Genomic DNA, 21,570 nt, shown 5'->3' with positions numbered 1-21,570 from the left:
GCAGAGCTGCTCATGGGCGGGGAGGTGGTCGAGACCTTAAATCTGGGTGTCTGGGGCTTTCAAGAGGTTTAGGAGTTTCTCTTCTCTGCGAGAAGCTTTTGGGTCCGATCCAGTCAGGCTGCAAGGTGAAGCTTCCCCTCACCTGCTGATGCCTGCCAGGGCTCAAACCTCACCCCGGCGGCGGGGCAGAGGTGCCAGGGAGCTTTAAACCTGCTGGTTTTCCCGTGCACGGTGTCCCCCCCCGTGCCCTCTCGTGCGAGGTCCCGCTGAGCTGGGCCAGACGTGGCTGTGAAGCCTGAGCTGGAAGGCTACGCCGAGGGGGACCGTGGCTAAGTGAGGAGATGGGGATGTCTCCAGGGGAGGTTTGCAAAGGCCTGGCGAGCTACTGAAATACCCTTGTGAGGGTCGGCAGCTCGGGGGGAGCCTGTCCCCCGCCTGCTTCACTCTGTGTCACCCTGTATTCATACCCCAACATTCCAGGCTGGCAGGAGAAACCATCCCAAGCGTGGGTCACCCTGCTTGTAGGGACATACATGTCTGCCCTGTGGTGGCAGAGGGACAGCGGGGCAAAGCAGAGGGTGATGCTTCAGTCTCCGCTTGCCCTCCCTCACCCTGTGCTGCTGCCGGCTGGCTCTGCCTCGGGAGCTGCTGCCTTCGTTGCCACGAGCTGTTTCTCTTCAGGGAGGGCGAGTCCATGTCTCCCTCCCACCGGCAGGAACGCAGAGCTTTGTCCCCACCTTGGGCCACCCTGGCATCTGCTGAAGGCCACCAGGCTTGGTGGAGCGCCAGGAGCAGTCACAGCCCAGGACGCAGCGGCTCCTCTGCCGGGATTGCTCTCAGCAGAGGCTTCGTGGCTGTTCCCTGGTCCAGGCTCCACGGGTGGAGGCTGCCAGAGCAGGAGGTGAGAGCCAGGCCTCCCTGTGCTCCGTGGGAGACGGAGGCAGCATTCCATGGGGCTCGAATGGAGGGTTCCTGCTGGAAGTGCCCAGCTGTGTCACCTCTGCCTCTTGCCCTGTGGGGCAGCGGGAGGTTGTGTGGGGAGGGAGTGATGCTTTTCCCCAGCTGAGCCTCTGCAAGTGGCTCACGTAAAGCTGCTGCCGTGCTGCTTCCGCACTCAGGGGGACTTTCAAAGCACGGGGTGCCCGCAGCCGTGGGGCTGGGCTTTGTCCGTGCCAAGGCTGGAGGTCACTGAGCGGAGCTTCTCTTCTCCTGCAGGTACGCCATCGGCGTGGCTTACAAGTCGGCCCCCAAGAACGAGTGGATCGGGAAGAACTCCTCCTCTTGGGTCTTCTCCCGCTGCAACAACAACTTTGTGGTGAGGCACAACAACAAGGAGATGCTGGTAGAGGTCCACCCGCAGATGAAGCGCCTCGGCGTCCTCCTGGATTATGACAACAACGCGCTCTCCTTCTACGACCCGGCCAACTCCCTCCACCTCCACACCTTCGAAGTCTCCTTCATCCTACCGGTGTGTCCCACCTTCACCATCTGGAACAAATCCTTGATGATCCTCTCGGGTCTGCCCGCCCCGGACTTCATAGATTACCCAGAGCAGCAGGAGTGTAACTGCAGGCCCCAGGAGTCCCCGTACGTATCAGGGATGAAAGCCTGTCACTAGGCTGCCCTCGCCCTGCCGTGCCCCGTGGGGGCACCAGCCATGCTGGCAGGCAGGTGTCGGAGTCGGCCACCGGGAGCCTACGGAGCCGAGCCCGAAGCCACCCCGCAGCCGTAACGCTCCAACCAGCAAGCACCTTCCCACACACAGCTCAGTTATTTTTTTTAAGGGGAGAGAGGAGGAACCTCTAACCACGGCTGAGAATAAACTCCTGCTGGCGAGCTCCGCTTGTGTGCGAGTGCGGCTTGTGCAACTCCTTGCTGGTGTGCTCCCATCTCTCCCGAAGCAGGTTGTCCCTGGATGGTTCTGTCTTCCCCTGGGGGCTGGAAAGGCTGGGGCGGGTTTTCAGGTGACCTTCTGAGGCGCTGCTGTGGTCAGGGGACGTGTCGTGCATCCCCATGAGGCGCAGGTGGCAGCAGGAGGGGTTGGCTTTCTGGAGCCCGTTGGTAGCTTGTCTGGAGAGCCAGGTGGGACCCGAGCATCGCTGCCTGGGGAGGGCGTTCGCTTTGGCTGAAGTTCAGCAGCTTCTCTGATGCAGCAGATAATCGCATGGACCCCTTGCACTTGGCGAGCACTGGCGGTGGTTGTGTGGTGGGTGGTGGTTGGGTGGATGGTCTGTGAGAGCGCAGGTGGTGCTGAGAAGGCTGGTGTCACTGCCTGTCCCAGCTGTGTGCCGCTGCTGGCCGTGTTCCCTCTGCTCGGCGGGGGTTGCAGTCCCACCATGGAGGGCAGCCAGCCACAGACCCTGACCCACCGCGTCTCCTGACCCCACCGTGTCTCCTGCTTCAGGAGCTCACCAGGAGTCTGGGAGCCCCCCATCCTTCAGGACCAAGCCAAGGAGCGTCTCGCCCCTGGCCCAGAGGTTGGCAGATGCTCCTGCCCAAGGCAGGGTCCAGCCGGCTGTGCCCCACCACGTGCGGCTCTGTGTAGGCCTCCGTTAGTTCCATGCCTGGTGTCCCTGCAGAAAAAGCATGTCTTCCCATGCTGAGCAGATGATCAAGTCCTGCCCAAAGACTCATCTCTGTGCTTTATGACCCCGAATCTCAATTTGTGACCCCAAATCTTGGCTCTTGGTTTCTTCTCCCCCACGGTGGTGTGAGCGTGGAGCCGTCTTGTTTGCTCTGTGGCAAAGGACTGAATTCACCCCAGGGGCTCCAGCCCCTGATTACTGGGAGCTCTTTGGCTGCCACCAGTGCTCCCAGTAAACACGAGCACCAAGTCCCCTGGCCAAGCTTCAGTTTCCACATTTGCTTAAGAGCCAGGAGGAGCCAGGCCAGGCACATCGGTCCCTGTGTCACAAGGAGCAAAGACCCAGTGCGGGCACCTGCAGACAGGGTCGGTGGCACAGTTCGGGGCAGGTGGGCACGTGGACGTCCACGTCGCACCCGTGGCTGGTGGCACGGCGTGGAGGGGATGCCGGGGGCAGCGAGGGGGTCAGGCAGCACGGTGGCCAGGGCAGGCTGGTGCTTGAGCTTTGGTCCATGGTGTTTGAAACCCCCTGTTTCTCCCCTGGCTGTGGTGCTGTCAGATGCCTCGGTGGCATTGCACAGGGACCATCGGGCTGAGACCTCCTCGCTCTGCAGCCTTTTCCTTCCTTTTTTTGGACCTTGCTGATAGGGAACTACCTCAAAGCCCAGCAGCCTCAGAGGGGCAGGTGATTCAGAGGGGGTGACAGCACGGCGAGGCTTGTCCCACAAGGGCTGTGGGAGAGGCTGGTTGGGCTCGGCTGGAGGCAGTTGGCCCTGTCCAAAAGTGGGTGCTCCCCACCAGAGACCCAGCCTGGAGGACACTCGTCATTGTGCCTGGCAGTGGCAGCTGCCAGCGATAGCTTTGTCCAGGGAGAGCGTGTATAAAAGGACCCTGTTGCTCAGCACAGCATCCCTCCGCTTTGCCTGGGTGGCATTTTCGGTGGCTGGCTGCCTGACGCTGCGGGAAGGGAGGCGGGTGTCACCCGCGGGGAAGGGATCTGCCACCTGCGCTGCCAGGCCGAGAGGGATTTGCCTCGGACCCCGGCTGCTTTCCCGGGAGCGTGGCAGGGGCTTGCGGCACATCCCTCCCGAGGGACAGAGTGGGTTTATTTGCTGCTTCTGGCCCCAGCGAGTGGGAGCGCCGGGTGGGGATGCAGCAGGGTCGCGTCCGCCATTCCCCACAGCTAAGCACACAAACACAGCTCATTTTAAGAGGCTAAGCTGCCCTTTTTTTAGTTGGATGTTTTTTCAAAGCCGCATGGGGCTATCGTGAAAGTGTTTTCCCCGTGTGCCGGTCCCAGCCGGGGCTGCTCGTAATGCGTCGGCCTCAAACGAATGCCCAAGCACTGGAGATGGATTGTAGGGTTCGCAATCCAGGTGCCGAGCTTTCTGCCGGCGCCGCCACCGCTTTGCCTGACTCATTTTCAGAGGACTCGGCACACCCGTTAACTCAGAGCACACGAGCCATTAACGTGACATTTGCACCTGATGAAATTGCACTAATCGCGGTGGGATCCCCCTCCCGCCGCACGCGGCCCGGGCCCGGCCGGGCAGGGGAGGAAGCGGGGAGCCCCCCGCGGGCCGTGCTGGGGGGGGAGCCCCATTTTCGTCTCCTGGCGTCGGCAAAGCCCCCCGAGGTTGGGAGGAGCGGCCCCCCCCCAGCCCACCGCCCCTGCCATTGACGCTTCCTGCAGCCCTCGCCCCCGGCCCGCGAGCGAGCGAGCGATCCCATTGGTTGTACCCGCCTGGCGTATGATGACACAGCGGCAGCTCCAGCCAATCCGCGCCCTGCAGGCCCTGCGGCCCCGGGGGATGAATGGGCGCGTTTCCCACGGGGCCGCACGCGGGGGCGGGGGCTGCTGCCGGCTCCCTTGCATAGACCGGGGCGCGGTGGGTCCCGGCCGCCCGCGGGCCCTCGCACGCTCCTCTTCCACCCGTGACATGTTTGTTCCCGCTCGGTTTGGGGGAGGGTTGTTCTTCCTGTTATGTTTTTTCCCTTTTTTGTTGGTTTTTTTTTTTTTGCAACTTCTTTGTTAATGTGTATATATATATATAAAAATATAATATAATATAATATATATACGTTACTGGATGTGTGTGTGTGTGGCAGAGACTGTGCAGTGTGTGACGTCCTTGGCCATCACAGTTGGCATTTTCCAAACCTCTGATGAAACGCAGACCCTGAACCTCAGGGTTACCGAGTCACGGGTGCAGCAGTAAATGAACAACACAACAGAAAAGGCCTTTACTTGAGGTAACGCAGGGTGGGGACAAGCAGCCAGCCCAGCTGGGTCCTGGCAAAGCCCCTGGGAGCACAGCAGGCCCGTGGGGCAGCTCAGCAGGAGGCAGTGGGAGGGGGTTCCTCTCCCCAGGGGTGACGTTATGTGTCACGGTCGCTCAGGGGGACCTGCCAAACGTGTGGCTGTGCATCTGCAGGAGTGGGGGGTATGTGGTACCATCCAGCGGCAGCAGTTCTCGCCCCGGACGGTGACTCAGGCTTCAGAGCCCCTGGGGGTGGCAGGTCACGCGGGATGCTGCAGCCCTGTGCAAAAAGGTCCACACACGTAAATATTCTGCGCCCTGCTGTCAGCCCTCAGAGGGTGTCATGCGACAGCTGACATCCCCAGGTCGTCAGGACACCGAGTGCTCCGGCATTCCCTTTTATGAGCCTTTGATGGCCACAAGGACTGCTGGAATCTCGGAGTGCCAGCCCAGTACTGCTGGAGCCTGGTTTCTGCTGCTCCTGAGCCCTGGTCCTGCTTGCACACACGCCCGGTGCCCCAGGAGCTGTGGGAGGGCAGGGATGGAGGCCAACCCCATCCTTCATGGTGCTGGACTGAGCTCACGGGGGGGCTGAGCACTGGCCGTAGCATCTCTCTCCTCTGCAGCAGAGCCCCTGCCACAGCGCCGTGTGTCTGCAGCCAGCTCGTCTCCCTCCTCGCGTACCAGTTTCCCTCTCTGCTGGCCGTGCCTCCAGCGCTCCCCGTGTCCCCCTGCCCCAGCACAGCCCCTCAAACTGCCCGCCCAAGCCTCGGAGCTGGGCTCTGGCTGGGAACCCCCCCCATCCCCACCCCCATCTCCACTGCTCGTGAGGCCGTGGCCGCGCGTGGGGCTGTGTTTGGGTAAAACAAGCTGGGGCTGCGGGGTCTGACACTGCAGCTGCCCCAAAGAGGTGCTTCAGGAGGTAGGAGTCCATCAAGGAAAAGCGTGAGGGGGTCCTTTGTTCAGCCCCAGCACTGAGCTCCCAGCAGTGCTGAGCGCCCCCCCGGCTCGAGTCCCTGGGAGAAGGTCCTCGGGGTCCCCCCTGGACCCCACCAAACAGCCCTGGCCCCCGTCCGGGCTGGGACCCCTGTGCTGCCCCATCCTCTCCTGGTTGAGACGAAGCTGGACCTTGTGCAGGGGCTGAGACGGGGCCACCGGCAGGAATCTCCCCCCAGTGCCCGGAGAAGAGGCACCGACAGAGGGTGGGGAGCCCAGGACCTGCCTCGGGGAAGCAAAGACGCGCAAAGACACACAAGCCCACGGAAGACAGACCCCGTCTTTGTTGAGCATAGGTGCCTAAAATATTTATTAAGTGGAAAACATATGGTGCAAAAGAACACTGTAGAATTAAATATTTCTTACTTTATTCCTTTGCTCTAGGCTTTTTCCCATTAAATTTTAACCACCAACACATGGAAACTGTCCTCAAGATTGAGTAGCTGCTTTCAGTATGGGAAAAATCTGTGGCATTTGCGTTACCTCAGACCTCTGCTCTCGCCGCGTGGTGTTGCTGACAAACACAACTTTAATGAGCCACTGGCCGGGGCCTGACGGTAATGCTCCGGCGTCTTCCACGCAGCACCATCAGCTTGGAGACCCCGCTAATTCCCAGCCCCACACCAAGCTCTCGCCGCAGCCCCAGGGGTCCCAGCCTGCGTTTCCAGCCCTGGCCTTCCCTGACCCAGAGCCTGGCAGGGTGAGACAGCCCCACATTGTCTGCAGCGGGCCAGGAGGTTGTCCCATCCCCAAACCCTTCACCACCCTCTTGTCGCTCTGCTCCGGCCAGCCTGCTTTGCTGTGACAGAGGGCGGGGGGGGTCTCGGTAGGGACATGCAGGTGGCTCCTGAGCTCCAGCCACTTGTCAAAACGGGGACACACTCTGAAAATAACACTTGGCCCTCGATGGACACCTTGACACCTGGACTTGAATTCACGTACCTCCATCCAGTGCCTCCTTGGAGACCTGCGTGGGGCTCTGAGGGCCTCGCAGCAGCCCAGGCACAAACACCCCCCAGACGGCAGTGCTGGCTCCGCCAGTCTTGCCTCAGGGTAAAGGAGTTGCAGTTCGGAAGCAGAGAGTTGGACCGCAACCAAACCCTCGCTTTTGGAGCAAATACCCCAAAGCCTGCCCATGTGGTGCTAAGTCAACGAGGCTGCTAATTGCACGTCCCTTCTCTTTGGATGGTGACGCCCGGTCAGGGCAGAAGCTGAGGGCGAGAGTTCCTCTCTGCATGGCAGCACGTGTCTGAAATACCAAGAGAAGAGCTCAGCTGGCATCAAGGACAGACAGCATAGCACGAGGATGGCGCCGCTCCTGCCTGGGGACCACCCGGAGAACCTGCTCTCCAGCCCAGCTAACGGTCACCTCCCTCTGCTCGCCTTGCAGCCCTGGAAGCTCTTGTCTGTGAATTCCTGGGTAATAAGCAAACCCTGCAGCGAGCCGCCATCTCCTAACGTGGCGACCAGAGCAGCTCTGCAGCAATGGCTCAGCCCTCGCAGTCAGCTCGGGCCCTGCACGGGGAGGGCTGGGCCACCACTGGCCGTGGGCTGGAGGGGGAGGTCAGGCTTGCTGAAGGCTGCCCTGGTTTTCTGGCTCCCTTTCAGAGGGGTCCCAAGGGTGCTGGGACTCCCCCCGGGTGGTGTTAGCGGCTCCAGCCCCGTCGGTGTCACCGTCAGTGTGCCCACCCAGCCCGGGGACCCCCCAGCACTGGGGACACAGGGGCTGGGTGCCCCCAGCACGCGGGGATGGGAAGCCTGTGGGAGCCGCTCGTTCGTCTGAGGCAGGTCTGGAGGGCAGAGAGCAAGTGGTCCCGATGGACCCCCAGCCTGGATCACCTGGCCAAAACCCTGCCCTCGCAACAGCAAAGGGAGAGGAGATGCTCTCGGGCTTGAGGGTGAGACCGTGAAGAAGCGAGAGAGGGACCCAATGTGTGTGGAGTGCTCAAACCCGCCTCAGCCCACCCTTTGCAGGCTCTGACGGTCTGGTCGGGTCCCGGGCTCACAGACCCCCGGTCCCCCAGCAAAGGATGAGGATGCTGCGCTGCTGCCGAGATGCTGGGACGTGGGGACACTTGGGGATGCGGCTCCGGGCAGCCTTCCCGAACACAGCCTACGTGGGAAACAAGCCCGGGGCTGCTGCACTCCCATCCCCGGCAGTGGGGCTGCTGACATCAGCAGGGCTGGAAATAAGCCTCGGCTTTGGAAAAAATATCCCTGTCTTCATATTCAACGTTTCCTCAGTCTTTCAAGTTCAAGCAAATGCTTCTCGGTGCTCGCGGAGGTGTCAGCGAGGGAAATCACGTGTTTCGGTGCATCTTCAATCTCCCTTCTCGCACGGGTAATTCAAATGAACGGTGGGCACGGGCCAGCAAAGCCGCATTCAGCAAACCCTTCCAGCAATCCTCCCCCAAAAACGCTGATAAAAGGCAAGTCCCGTACGTCGGTAAAAACTGTGAGTGGATTTTCCCTTAATCTAAAAATTTCCCAAACTTTCTTCCAAGGCTACCAAACCAGAGGAGGCCATTTTCCCACTTGGCCCTAACGCAGCTCCTAACACACATGGAGATCGCCAGCGGTGACACCGGCACGGGCGACCGGCCCCTGCGGCGGGGGAGATGCCGAGCCGTGGAGCCCAGCCCGGGGAGCAGCGAGGACGCGAGAAGAGCAAGGTGTGATTATTCCTGCACAAGGGGACACAGCTCCTGCCCACAAATCAAGGACAAATCACGCACACACTCGCCAGGAATACTGCTCTGCTCTCGGCTGCCTCCTAAATCAGTGCCGGCGACTCTGCTCCCTGAGCGTGAGTCACGCTCGCTTTCGTTTATTCCCTCCCAATTTTCCAGCGCTCTGGCTGTACCGACTGGCGCGGAGAGGAGAGAGAGGGCAGAAAATGCTTTGAAAACACTGGTGGCACAGCGCGGTTGAAATTCGGGCCTGCCCCGGAGACCTGGGTGTCCCCTCCTGTGCGTAAGCCGGCGCTGCCCGGGCTGCGTGCTGGCTGGCTCGCTCCGCGCCGGCAGAGGATGGTCTTCCTCGGGAAGCGGCTGCTCGCTGACCCGCAGCCGCTGCTAAACCTCCGCGCCCTCCGCGCGCCCGCGCGGTGCAGAAAGCAGACTTCGTCTTTTCCACACCGGCGTCTCTGTGGCACTGGGCACCGCCGCAGCGGAGCGGTTCACAAAAACACTCCTTTATTCCCCGAGCCCCGTGAGAGGCAGCAGGGTTATCTCCGCTCCACAAAGGGCTGGCACCCAGGCGCCGCCGCGCAGGGGGCTGCGTTCCTCCGAGCTGTTCACGCTTTCAGAGGATGGTGCTTAAAGCTCACCCCGGTGATTGCTGAGCTCCACTGAGCGTGAGGACCTTTTTCTTTTTTTTTTAAATCGAAAAAGAAAATCCTCCAAAGCAGAAACGTTCCCCGAACGACTGCAGCTCGGCCAGCAGACAGCAGACAGCAGAGCCTCAGCCTGGGGACGCCCGGCACTGCTCTCGGCTCTGCCTGTTTTCCCACCCAGTGAAAACCCCAAAACTGCAAAAAAATACATCTGTCCAGCCCCGCCTGCACGTCAGCGGGCTCCGCTGGCCACCAGGAGGTGGTTCTGCAGGGGCTCGCACCCAGCTCTCGCGACAGCTGAGCAGCACGGACCGTCCACCCATCGCAACCAGTGCACGCCACTACCTCCCAGAGCGGCAGTGGGGACAGGGTAGGACAAGCCACCCGGGCCTTGGCTCGGGGCCACCCGTCAGGGCTCGCTCCTTTCGAGAGCTCTAGAGGCCTCGTCACGCCGACTTTGGCCGGGATCTCCGCAGAAAGCAGCTCCCCGGATGGACGATCCAACCAGCGCGTGCACATACCGTCTTCCGCACGCACCGGGGTGCCTGCAGCCCCCCCAGGGTAGGGGGGACGGGACCGTGTCCCCCTTGGCCCTCCTGATGCCTCCTGGTGCCAGCTGTTTCTAGCGCACACGTTCCTGTCCTGCGTGCTCCGGAGGGTCTGGGGGAGGTGACCTGGGTGGTGTCTAAGCGCCGTCACGGCCACCATGTACGCGAGTGCTGCAGAAACCTCCCGAGGGGCTGGGGGTGCTTGTGGCCAGCCAGTTCCCATTCCTTCTGACCAGCCGGCGGGTTTCCTTCATGGGACAGGGAGCATCGCCAGCCAGAGGGAGCTCAGCGGGTCAGCAGACGTGGCAGCCGCGAGCAAGACACCCCTTCGATGGACGGAGGGAGTCAGGGGCACCAGCCAGCCCTTGCTGTGGGTCCTTGGCGCAGATGAGCACAAGCCACAAGCGACGGCTGATGAACCACGCGCTAATGAGCCACTGAAGCTCATCTGGCATTAAATGAGCACCGAAGTGCAGCCTCACAGAGCGTCAGAAGAGCCTGTGGAACCCACTTTCACCTGTGGCAACCACACGCGGCTCCTGGGCTGTCGTGGGCAACCTCAGTCCCTCCCTGCTCTGGGGGGAGGATTGACGTGTCCCCCCTGGAGCGAGGGTCTCTGAGGGGTCGTGGAGAGCCGTACACGTGGGCCCACCCTCCTCTGCCCCGGGGAGGAGGAGGAAGGTGTGGGGCGCAGCCTGTGCTCAGCGCGGGGCTGACCCCCACGGCTCTGCCCCCACCTGCTGCCAGCGGAGCAGCAGCCATTGCCCGCCGCCCGGCCAACCTTCTCCAGGACGGGTTCTGCGGCAGCGCCCTGCGGTTCGTTCGTGTGCACTGAGCGTGTCCTGCCGGGCTCTGGCAGCGCAGAGACGTTTTTGAGCTGGAAGCCCTGTTTGCATTGCTTTGGGCTGACCCTGCGTGGCGATTTCCACCCCCAAATAACTCCTCTTCTGCACGCATCCTGCAGCAGTGGGGGCCACGAACGCTGAAGCAGCATCAGGAAAAACACAAATCATTTCATACTTGTTTCAAAACCTGCCTCCCGATAATTTCAGGGTCTGAGCAAAGACCTCCTGGTTTGCCTCCTTTGTCAGGCACAGTAACAGCTTTAAAATGTTGAAAAGGGGGAATTCTTCAAGCCGTGAACAATTTGTGACCTCCAGCGCGTGAGGCAACGCAGGGGCCAGGAGACCCAGAGGGAACGTGCAGCGGGGGAAAGCCGGGGTCCTGCTGTGCACGGCGGTGGTCTGGGACACGCGGCCCACGCTGCTGGTCGGGACCACGGCTCCGGGGTCAGGCTGGGACTGGGTGTCGCCGGGAATAGACAGGGCACCTGCGCTCCCGCGGCACGAGCCCCGGCGCCGCGAAGGGGGAGCGTTAATCCGGATGTCTGAAGAGCTGGCAGGGCCGGGAGCTGCTGGAAGCGCGAGCCTTCGGAAGCGAGGGTCTCGGGGGCGCTGTGAATCGCGCCCTCCCCGTCCTTCCACCGGGGGGGAAACTCCACACCACCGCTCCGGAGATGGCTTTATTGTCCATGGAATGACTGCGTTAATCAGGGAAATGAGACGTGCCGGAGAGGCGGGCGGGAGGCGCACGTTGTCCCCTGAGGCTTTTCATCGCTGAGCTTCTTTAGCCCGACCCTGGGCCTGCGTCCCAGCACAAGCCACAAGAGCAGCAGCGGGTCCCGGCGGGGTGAAGAGCTCCGGGGCAGGGGGCGGCAGAGCTGGGGGCTCCCTCTTGCAGAGGTTGTGTTGGGTGGCTCCGGACACAGCCCACGGGGTGCCAGAGAGGGGTACGGGGAAAGGCTGGGGGGGAAACGGGGCAAAGGGGGAGTCAAAGGTAAGGGGTGAGCCCATACTGAGATGGCTGCCCTGGACAGAAACGTGGCGGTGTCTCCGCTGGCTGTGCCCAGAGCCTCTGGAGAGCCATCGGCGCGGTGGGACCCTCCTTTCTCCTGCTGTCCCCTCCAGCCAGGGCACACGGGGGAGCGCAGCCAGCCCAACGGGTGCTCCTCCGGCCCCCCGCGCGCTGGGATGGTCCCGGGCTCTGCCCGCGTCTCCTGGAAGCCAAAGGAAGCTCTGCTCTGCGAAAGGATGCACTTGCTGGTCATCTTTATTTTTACGGAGCAGCTGGTGCTCGCCAGAGAGCAGGAAGGAGCTCTTTCTTCTTGCTTTATTTGCTGCCTTTCTCCATTAACCTCTGGTTTCTAGGAAACAATAGCTCTTGTTGATGGGCACCTGTGAAAGTCAATTTAAAACCATTACTGACACGGCAGATGGCTTCATAGAAAGAAAAAGCCTTCGCCGAGAAGATGAAATGAGCTTTGCCACTGCTTTCCAGGAACGCGCTTTTAAGCACATGAGGCTTCAATGTCACAAGCGCCACAAATCAAACCAGAAATTGCTTCCTCGAGTCAGCCGGGAGGGGAGAAATCAGCCTGCAAAGGGTTGGCTGATGAAGGCAGCGACGGCGGTGCCCGGGCGGGGGTCTCCCGGCCCAGGTGTGCGCGGGACGCGCAGAGGGGGCCACCACAGCAAGAACGGGGGCTGTGGGACGGTGCCCGGGGCAGGGACGGGACTCGGGGGCTCCGGGCTCCCCTCCGGAGACCCCAAGCTCTGAGACGGGGGGATGAAGGAGAAGGACAGTTTCTCAGGTGTAGTGTGGGTTTGGGGGGGTGGCGGCACACTGTGGGGCAGGCTGAAGGGAAGGTTGGTGTTGGCTTTTTATTTTTTTTATTTCCTCTGACGTACATGAAACAGGGAAATAAAAAAAAACCCTCCCTTGCCAAAGCTCAAAATCCCGCTGACTTCACGGGAGCCCTGGGGCTTCACCCCTGCTCTGGGAAGCTGCAAAGCAAAAAGACAGGACAAATCACTATTTTTATACAGCAAGTGACATCAAGAGACTGCCTCATCTGTTCCTGTCGACTGACAGCAATGGCTTGCGCTGAGACGCGGTAATCCGAGCCAGGGATACAAAGCTGCAGTCCCTCCATCCATGAATGAAAAGTCCTTTAACTGGTGAATTCACTCCAGGTTGAAAAAAAAACCCCAACAGTTTAATAAATGGACAGAACAGAAAATTACAGCCCTGAGCCGCTTATAGACCGCATGGGGTAAATGATTTATGGTGTCTGTGCTACATTCTCTGAACTGGCCGCAAATTAGTCCTCCTTAATAGAACTCTAATTGAGATTTTAAATACTCATCTGAAGCATCAGCCCCTAAAATTGACTGTTCTTGATCATTAGACACGCCAAAGCATCTCTTAACGTGTTGCAGAGATATTCTCTTGGTCTGGCTGTGGAATGACGGAAAATACCTGCGATGAGACCAGAACGCCTGTACTGAAGTATTGCTGGACTTAAAGGGTGTGTTGAAATGGGGACTTACAGAGACTGTCACACAAAGTCTATTGGCGTTTGGGCCAAGTGGGGCCGGGGAAGCAGGGGGTGGTGGAGAGTGAGGGTGCCCAGCAGGGAGTGGGGCACGAAGCCCTGCCCCGAGCACCCCGTGGTGGCCGGTCCCCTCTGCCAGCACCGCGCGGGCGAGGGCAGCAGAGATCACAGAACCACAGAATGGTTTGGGTGGGAAGGGACCTTAAAGGCCACCCAGTGGCACCCCCTGCCCTGGGCAGGGACACCTCCCACCAGCCCAGGTTGCTCCAAGCCCCGTCCAACCTGGCCTTGAACCCCTCCAGGGATGGGGCAGCCACAGCTTCTCTGGGCAGCCTGGGCCAGGGGCTCACCGCCCTCCCAGCTGCGGGGCGTGGGGGTGAGGAACCCCCAGCACTTCGTGTCTCCGACTGAAAATGGCAGGGACCTGCCAAGAGGAGGGGACACGGAGGAGCGTTTGGGCGACGGCGTTCCTGTTTCTACAGACCGGCGTATCTCAGCCACCCCCAGTGGCACCAGTGCCTGGGCGTGAGGCTGGCACAGGACTGGTGGTGATGCCTCCGTGCAGACAACACCGCGGGAGCCGGGCACGGCACTCACAAGGCACAGCTGAGCCGCTGACCAGTGCAGCGGCTGATCCAACACACGGGGCCACTACGTGCTTATTTTTCCTCTTGGGGCCCCAGGGGAGCGCAAACAAAATGCCGAGCGTCCCCCAGAAGCCCCAGGCCAGCAGAGATCGGCTGTGCGGGCTCGGCGGTATCCGCATGCAGGACGGGCGGGCGGCAGAAGCTGGATCACGGGAGCGCTGGAGCGATGACCGAGGTGACAGCTCGCTGCGGGAACACGTGCTGACCCACTGGAGACAGGCAGCCAGGAGCCGTCTTCCAGCCGCTGGGTGGTATTCGCAAAGCTGACCCGGCCCCTCTCCCGGGAATACCACGGCTCGGCTCAGCACATCTCCCTGCTCCGGAGCCGGGCCGCGGCCAGGGCTGGAGCAGCAGGAAGATGTTAAATGGAAAGGAGTCCAGTTCTCCATGGCAACGAGCAAGAACTGGGTCAGCCGCAGGATGCGAGGAGGCGAAGCGCTCCCAGGAGTTTTAAAAGCAAACACCCGGGCGGAAAGGCAGATAGAGCCACCGGGACGGGGCGGGCAACAAGGGGAGCCCGAGCCCTGTCCCCCCGCCCCAAGCGCGATCGCGGCTCCCACCAAGTGTCCCCCCAATCGCAGAGGGGTCCCCCAGCCCTGCCCTGGCTCTGGGGACGGCAGAGCCCCGGGCACAGGGACAGGAGCCACGGGAAAGCTGGAGGCACTTCGGTGCCAGCTCCTGTGGGTGCTCCGCGTGGAACAGCACGCCCGGGGCTGCGCCGAGCACAGACATCCCTCCGCTGCCACCGTCTTCTGCCTGGCTGCTCCGCAACCCAGGAACGCGCCCTTCCCTCTGTTTCCCAGCCTCGCTGAGCCAAGAGCCTTCTCTTCGCACGGCCCCTGCTTTCCTGCCTCTCCGGCCTCGAATTTGGCCCTGTTTTATTTACAGAGCTAAGCAGGCTGGCACACACTGCCGGGGAGGCTCCTCGCAGAGGGGTCCGTGTGAGCCCCCGTTAGGGTGGGTGGCGGGGCCGTGCTGCCCCCGCTCCTGCCTCTGCTCAGGCGGGTGCCGCGGTGCCGAGCCCGGACCCCGGCCGTGCAGCCCCTGCCTGCTCGGGACCCTGGCGGAGGAGGTGTCATCGTTGCCCCGCGTCTGACATCCAGGTCCCCTTGCTGTGACATCCTCCACTGATTGCCAGCAGAGAGCTGTCGGGGCAAAGCGACTGGTGGGGCCACCTGGAGGGACACAGCCCTGGGATGCTGGGACTGGGAGGGCACAGCACCCAGCGCCCCGTGTTGCCCGTGGCCACCCCGTGGGCCGGGAGCACCAGCCGCCCTTGTGCAGCCCACGGCAACGTCCTGTGCAGCTTCGGTTCCTTTTTAATGGGCACACAGACAAATTAAACATCAGCTGCAAGGTTTGAGAACGGCGACAAAAACTACCTGCAGATTTCCTACAAGTCCCATCAGAGGTGGGAACTCAGCCGCCGGGTTTACCAGCGAGGTAAGCATCACCACTTTCGGCCAATTCAACGTTTCAGATGAGACTTGGGCGCTGATATTTTACGTACCAAAAATGTGGCAGTCGTTTGTCAGATCTTTGTCCTTCACTTGTCATTGAAAGCCCTCCGTTCTGTTCCCAGCTGTCGCAGTTCGTGACCTTGATGTGAATAACTTCTCTCGAGTAGTGTCTTCATTTGTAAAATGGGCTTCTTAATCCTGCTCTACCTGATAATGAATTAAACACACTCTTAACATTTACCCAGCACCTTGAGCAGGGAGGGGAAGTGCTGTTGACGGCAAAATTACAGTTATTTCAGCTTGGCAGCGCACGGCGACTGCACAAATGCGCAGCAGCATCCTCTGAGAGGACTGGGACACCCCCGTGCCTCCATCCTCAGGCCCGAGCCCCCTCCCCTCCGCCCCGCGCACCCCGGGAACACGCCTGCCCCCGCAGCAACAAACCCCCGGGGAAAGGCTGTCCCTGCAGGTCTGTTCCTCTCCAGGCTTCGCCGTGTTTTGTGTCCCTGATCAGGGGATCAGAGATCCGCCCCGGCTCTGCCCCGCTGTGCTCCGCATGGCTGAGCCCCAGCATCGCTGCTCACAGCCACCGGCGCTTCCCGACTTAGTCACCCCCACAAAGGTCCAGGAAAGCAGGCATGGAAATCATGGAATGCTTTGGGTGGGAAGGGACCTTAAAGGCCACCCAGTGGCACCCCCTGCCCTGGGCAGGGACACCTCCCACCAGCCCAGGTTGCTCCAAGCCCCGTCCAACCTGGCCTTGAACCCCTCCAGGGATGGGGCAGCCACAGCTTCTCTGGGCAACCTGGGCCAGCTGGCCGGGGAGGTGGGCAAGGCCGGGGTGCTGCGGTGCATCCCTGCGCCTGCCCAGGAGAGGAGCAATTTGGGGTTGGTTAATGGGACGGGAGCCTTTTCCCCAAGTATCGCTGGTGACAGGGCACATCGGATGCCTCTTGCGTGATGGTGGGGAACACCTACGTCCTCAAGGGCTCCTTAGCCAGGTGGGACTCTCCCCCTGGGCTGGGGTTCCATGAAGACCTGCAAATCCCCCCGCCACACGCAGTCCCATGGGGGCTGGGCTCTGCTTGCCCACATCCTCTGCACGGCCCCCCCAGCCCGAAGGAGCCCCCGGCCCATTCAGCGCAGGCTGCAGCATCATCTTTAGCCTGGGTTTCACCTTAATCCCCTTAAAATGGGAGCCCCTGCTGGCTACACCGTCCTCCCTTTCTCTTCACGACCACTCGCTGCCAGTTAAAGGGGAGCTGCTGCTTCAAGAAAGGCTTTAAGGAACAAAGGATGCCTGTTTTTTTCCCGATGGCAATGCCGAGATGCCACTGGGGCAGGGGCAGCTCCTCAAGCGGAACAGTGGTGGCCCCGGGGCTGCACCGCTCGGAGCGGACCCGGTTGAAGGACTTTCCCGCTGGAGCTTTGCCCCTTGTGGCCCCTGGCTCGGGGCTGTCACGGCGGGACAGAGCCGCGGTGGCACCGTTTGGGAGGACCATGCGCTGGCTCGGGAGCTTTGTGACTTCCAGATCCCAGCTCAGCTCAGGCGGGGGTCGGTCTGGGAAGGCACAGGCTGTCCTGGGGCTGTGCCGGCTCTCGGCAGGCAGGTTTGCACTGGTAAAGTCACGGAGAGTAAAGGGCGTTCAGGAGCTAAAAACGGGGTCACAGGAAGAAAGCAGCCGGTAGAAGGGAGGGCTTGACCAGCCCTCGCTGGGACCCAAGCACAGCGTGAGGGACTCGGGAGTTCGAGGGTCAGCGCTGCACAAAAGAGACCAGATAACTCTTTGAAAGGAAGAAGAAATAAAGGGAGCCTTCACCGAAATAGAAAGCTTTCAGAGCCAGACCTCCCGCCTGTTTTGCTGCGCCTGCAAACCAGCCTTTCAGCGGGATGCTTCTCGCATCGCGTTTTCACCGGGGTAAATCCGCGCCGGTCCCGGTGGCGGGGGCTGCCCTGTGCTCCAGCCCTGCCCTCGCTGTGCTCGCTGCCGCGCCAGCTGGGACCCCTCCAAAAGCGGCTCCTGGGGCTCTTTGAGCTCAGCCCTCCGAGGAACATTACCGTGACAGGCCTCTGCCCCTCCGGACGGGCGCTTGCCCGGCCCAGCCGCGGCCAGGGACCAGCTTCTTGGACCTCCTTTCCTGAACCCCTTCTTCACCTGGGCTTCTCCATCCGCAGCTCCAGACCAACGACGGCGGGGAGCGTTGCACTCGGACCCCAGAGCTGCCCAGTCAGGCCCTGGACTTGAGCGATCGGAAGCAAAGGTAGTGAAGGAATTTGTAATTAAATTGCCATTAGATGGGTAACAGATTGTCTGGCAGCTGACAGTGAGTGAAAACGCTCTATTCTGTCATGTTTTATCAGCATGAAAACCATTTGCAAGTGCTCTAATTACATTCCTAATTGCCAATGTGATTAGGGACCTGCAGCTGTTCATTAAACGTGTGTCACCCTCAGCCAGCGATCCGTAGGAGAGAATATTTAATTAATTGAACAGTGCACTGGATGAGAAGAGGAGATGGACAGACCTGGAAGCTGAGTGAGGAGCGGAGGAGCCTGGCACCGCAAGGAGCCATTGGTGGCAGTCATCTTCTTCCAGCTCTGGGCACTGTGTCACACAACCTCTTTCAGAAACTTAATAAGCACCGTCATAAAAAGATCAGGTTTCTGTCTGTATTAGTCCCACAGGAGCTCTCCTGCCCTCATGGGCAAGCACGAACTTCTAATTTCCAGCCAAATTTTCATCTTCTGGCAGGTTGTGCTCTTTGTCGGTGGGACAGTGCTCTCCGTCTCGCTCCTGTTTCCAAGGCAGCCTTTGCTCCCTCCTGGCTCTTCCCCCGGTGCATGGACAGTGACCAGAGCTCACCCGGCTCGCACTTGGAGAGGGATGGAGGCGTCGAAGTGCCCCGCTCAGCTCCTTTTCCATAACACTGCATCCCTCTTGGCAAGTCTTCCACCCTCTCTTCTTTCCCCAACAAGCTGACAGCTCAGATGGGGTCCCAGCTCTGCTGAGATGGGCAGAGGGGCTGGTGGCCCTTCAAAGCCACTTGTTTTTCCAGAAGTTTGCCAGGAAGTTGCTTTCCAAGGAGGCAGGGGCAGAGGTAAAAGGAGGAACCACATCTCTCATTCCAGAAGCTGGAAAAAGAAGGTCTTGGAACAGACCACCCAATGGCCTTGGTTCACGACGCACCACAGGGTGCCAGGCTGACCACAAACCCCTGGAAGTCCACCTGGAGCAGTCGGTTCCGCGGGATCGGCTGGGCACTGCCTGCTCTTGCAAACGTGGGAGGTTTCTCCATGGCCTCAGGAGAAAACAGCCCTTTTGAATGCAACGGCAGAGGTGCGAAACCCTCCAAAGTGGTCTGTGGGGAGAGAGTCCTTCCTGCAGACCACCCCCAGGCAAGGAGCAGCAGGCTTCTGGAGAAGATTCGGCTGCCCATCGTTCTGCCGGTGGCTGAAATGTGTGTGACAAAAACACCCAGAGAGGAGCTGGTCGTGCCTGGTGCCCGCTGGCAGCAGGAGCTGCCCTGGGGAGGAGGCGGTGGGGGATGAGCAGGTCCGTGTGCTGTCGCCGGGGTTCGGCTGCTGCGTGAGCGGAGCCCCCAGCCTGTCGCGGAGACGCTTTTCCCTGCATCGCCCGCCTGCCGTTACCTCCCAGACCACAGCAGCAGCGGGGAGCCCGTCCGACCGTTACCCACACCCACAGGCACGGCGGGGGTCTCCACTCACCGCCAGCTCCCACCCCGTGCTGTGGCCGCTCCTCCGGCTCCCTGCACCCGCCCGTGCCAACAGCTGAGCCGCACCGACAGCCCGCTGCCGGGTACCTGCCCCCACCGAGCTTCTGCTGCGCGGCCGTGCCCCGGGGAAGCAGCAGGCAGTACCACGCGTCTGACATGAAGGTTCCACTCCCAATTTACCTTCTGCTTTTGGCCACCTGTGGGTGCCTTCCTGCCTCGGCATCGCAGGTGTGGGGGGTTTAGCAGCTCCGTCCCCACCCCCCGGCTCTGGATCTGTGCTGGTTTCCCAGGGGGTGGGCGGCGAGTGAGGGCTCCTGAGCCCAAGAGCGCCAGGGAACCTCAGGGGAAAAGGCCTTTCTCATTTTATCCAGCCCTTCCTCTACAAGGCATCCCTGCTCCCCCCGGCAGGCGGTGCTTGCAGGCACAGGTGGGACAGCAGGGCTCGGAGGGGGCACAGGCTTTAAGAGCATCTCTGTTTAGCACCCGCTGCTTCCAGCTCCCTCTGCTTGCCTGAGCAGCGAGACAGAGGGAGGGGAAAACATAAAACTGCATACAGATCAGCTCATTTCTTCAAATTTAACATAGTCTGGGGCCTTAAAATATTCTTGGTCACAACAGGGAGAGTCTTAGGAGGCTTCACCTTAATCTCCGATTAATTTCCACTTAAGAAAATGGCACTGTGGATGTTTAATAAGAATTAATTCTGGGTTTTGTACAGTTACTTTCAATTAAGTAGTCCCAGTGTTTCCTTGCTCTTCAAACAGACGCTAAAGCACCTCGAATCCTGCTTCCCACTCATTAACTCCAGCCTGCGCTTGCCCCAGTCCCTGCGTTCCGCAGCCGAGCTGTGCCTGTGCGGTGCGTGGGGAGGGCTCGCGGCTCCTCTCTGGGCTCTGTGGGGCCAGTCGCCCATTTGGGCTGATGCCAGGCTCCGGCTCAGCCCCGAGATAATTTTAGCCAGAAGATCGGCGCCGGCTATGAAGGGCGCAGGGCTGCCTGCAGTCATCCGTGAAGATGATACGGTCTGTCTGTGAAATTGTTCCCATGCTGTTCTCTGCTGGCTTACAGGGACACGGTCCGGGCTGTGGCGACATCTCCTTGTCGGGGAAAGAGGAAAAATGTCCTCTCTGCCCGCACTGCCGTGTGCCCCCGCCGCTGCAGCTCGCTTTAAACACTCCTTCCCCTCGCAGCTTCTGCGTAAGCCGTGCAGACCTTTGTCACGCTCCAAAGGAAGGGTGAAGCATAAAAATAAATTGTGTGTTATTTACACTCCTCTGAATTGTGTGTGAGCAGGAGCGCTGCAATTTTAAAGGCTTTTGAAATCGGTTAAAGATTCAGATTTCTCTGTTGGTGACATTTGCAAGTTGATGTTGCTAAACACTCGAGTACAGCTCATTTGCAGACATTAACAAACACATCAGAGAAGTCTGAAGCGTTAACAGAGCGCTGCTAATCTGCTATTATTTATAATACTTGGTGTCTGGGTATCACCAAGCCAAAGCCGTTAGCCCGCAGCTGGAGAATGCATCTTCCGTAACGAGAGCACCAGCCCCGCCGCCAGCCCCCACTGCCGTGTGCGAGCCGCGGGGAGCAGCAGCCGTCCCTTGTGTCCCCTGGCACCCACGGCAAAGGGTGTAAATCCTCCTGGTGGGCAGGGTGTTTTCATTCTTCCTCGGCAGCAAGGTGCTGTAAGAGCATCCAGGTGGCTTTCAGGGATGCAGGAATTAAAAGCAGCCCGTGCCAGACCTTGCAGAAAGTGAGACCTGATCCCAAACCCGACCGTGGCGTACAGAGAGCAGCTGCCTGCTGCGGGCTTTGGTGAGAGCAGGACGGGAGCCCTGCGAATCCTGACGCACCTGGGTCAGGGACACCCCAACCACAAACCCAGGCTGGGCAGAGAAGGGATGGAGAGCAGCCCTGAGGGAGAGCATCCCCTTGGGGATGTTGGTGGGTGAGAAGCTCAACATTCACCGGCAATGTGCTCTCACAGCCCAGAACCCCCCGTGGCCTGGGCTCATCCCCAGCAGCGTGGGCAGCAGGGCGAGGGGGGGATTCTGCCCCTCTGCTCCGCTCTGGGAGACCCCCCTGCAGCGCTGCCTCCAGCGCTGGGGCACCAACAGCAGAAGGACACGGAGCTGTTGGAGCGGGGCCAGAGGAGGCCCCGGAGCTGCTGGGAGGGCTGGAGCCCCTCTGCTGTGGGGACAGGCTGAGAGAGCTGGGGGGGTTCAGCCTGGAGAAGAGAAGGCTCCGCGGAGACCTTCCAGCCCCTGCCAGTCCCTAAAGGGGCTCCAGGAAAGCTGGGGAGGGACTCTGGAGCAGGGAGGGGAGCCATGGGACGAGGGGGAAGGGTTTTCCACTGGAAGAGGGGAGATTGAGATGAGATCTGAGGAAGAAATTGTTTGCTGTGAGAGGGGTGAGCCCCTGGCCCAGGCTGCCCAGAGAAGCTGTGGCTGCCCCATCCCTGGAGGGGTTCAAGGCCAGGTTGGACGGGGCTTGGAGCAACCTGGGCTGGTGGGAGGTGTCCCTGCCCAGGGCAGGGGGTGCCACTGGGTGGCCTTTAAGGTCCCTTCCCACCCAAACCCTTCTGTGATTCTATGAATCGGGGGATTGG

At 60.7% G+C, this 21,570-nt stretch overlaps 1 protein-coding gene across 2 annotated transcripts in view; it reads left to right on the top strand.

Annotated features, from left to right (window-relative positions):
* MID2 (midline 2) overlaps positions 1–1,871 on the top strand; it is a 117,762-nt gene extending 115,891 nt beyond the window's left edge. For both annotated transcript variants that reach the window (XM_074601041.1, XM_074601040.1), the window contains exon 10: positions 1,216–1,871. In XM_074601041.1, coding sequence (XP_074457142.1) covers positions 1,216–1,618 — 403 coding nt within the window. In that variant the 3' untranslated portion in view covers positions 1,619–1,871. The remainder of the gene's footprint in view (positions 1–1,215) is intronic.
* The last annotated feature ends 19,699 nt before the right edge of the window (positions 1,872–21,570 follow it).

The sequence above is a fragment of the Larus michahellis genome, chromosome 9, assembly GCF_964199755.1.
Source record: "Larus michahellis chromosome 9, bLarMic1.1, whole genome shotgun sequence".
NCBI lineage: Eukaryota > Metazoa > Chordata > Aves > Charadriiformes > Laridae > Larus > Larus michahellis.
This window is presented reverse-complemented; position numbering and strand designations above follow the sequence as displayed.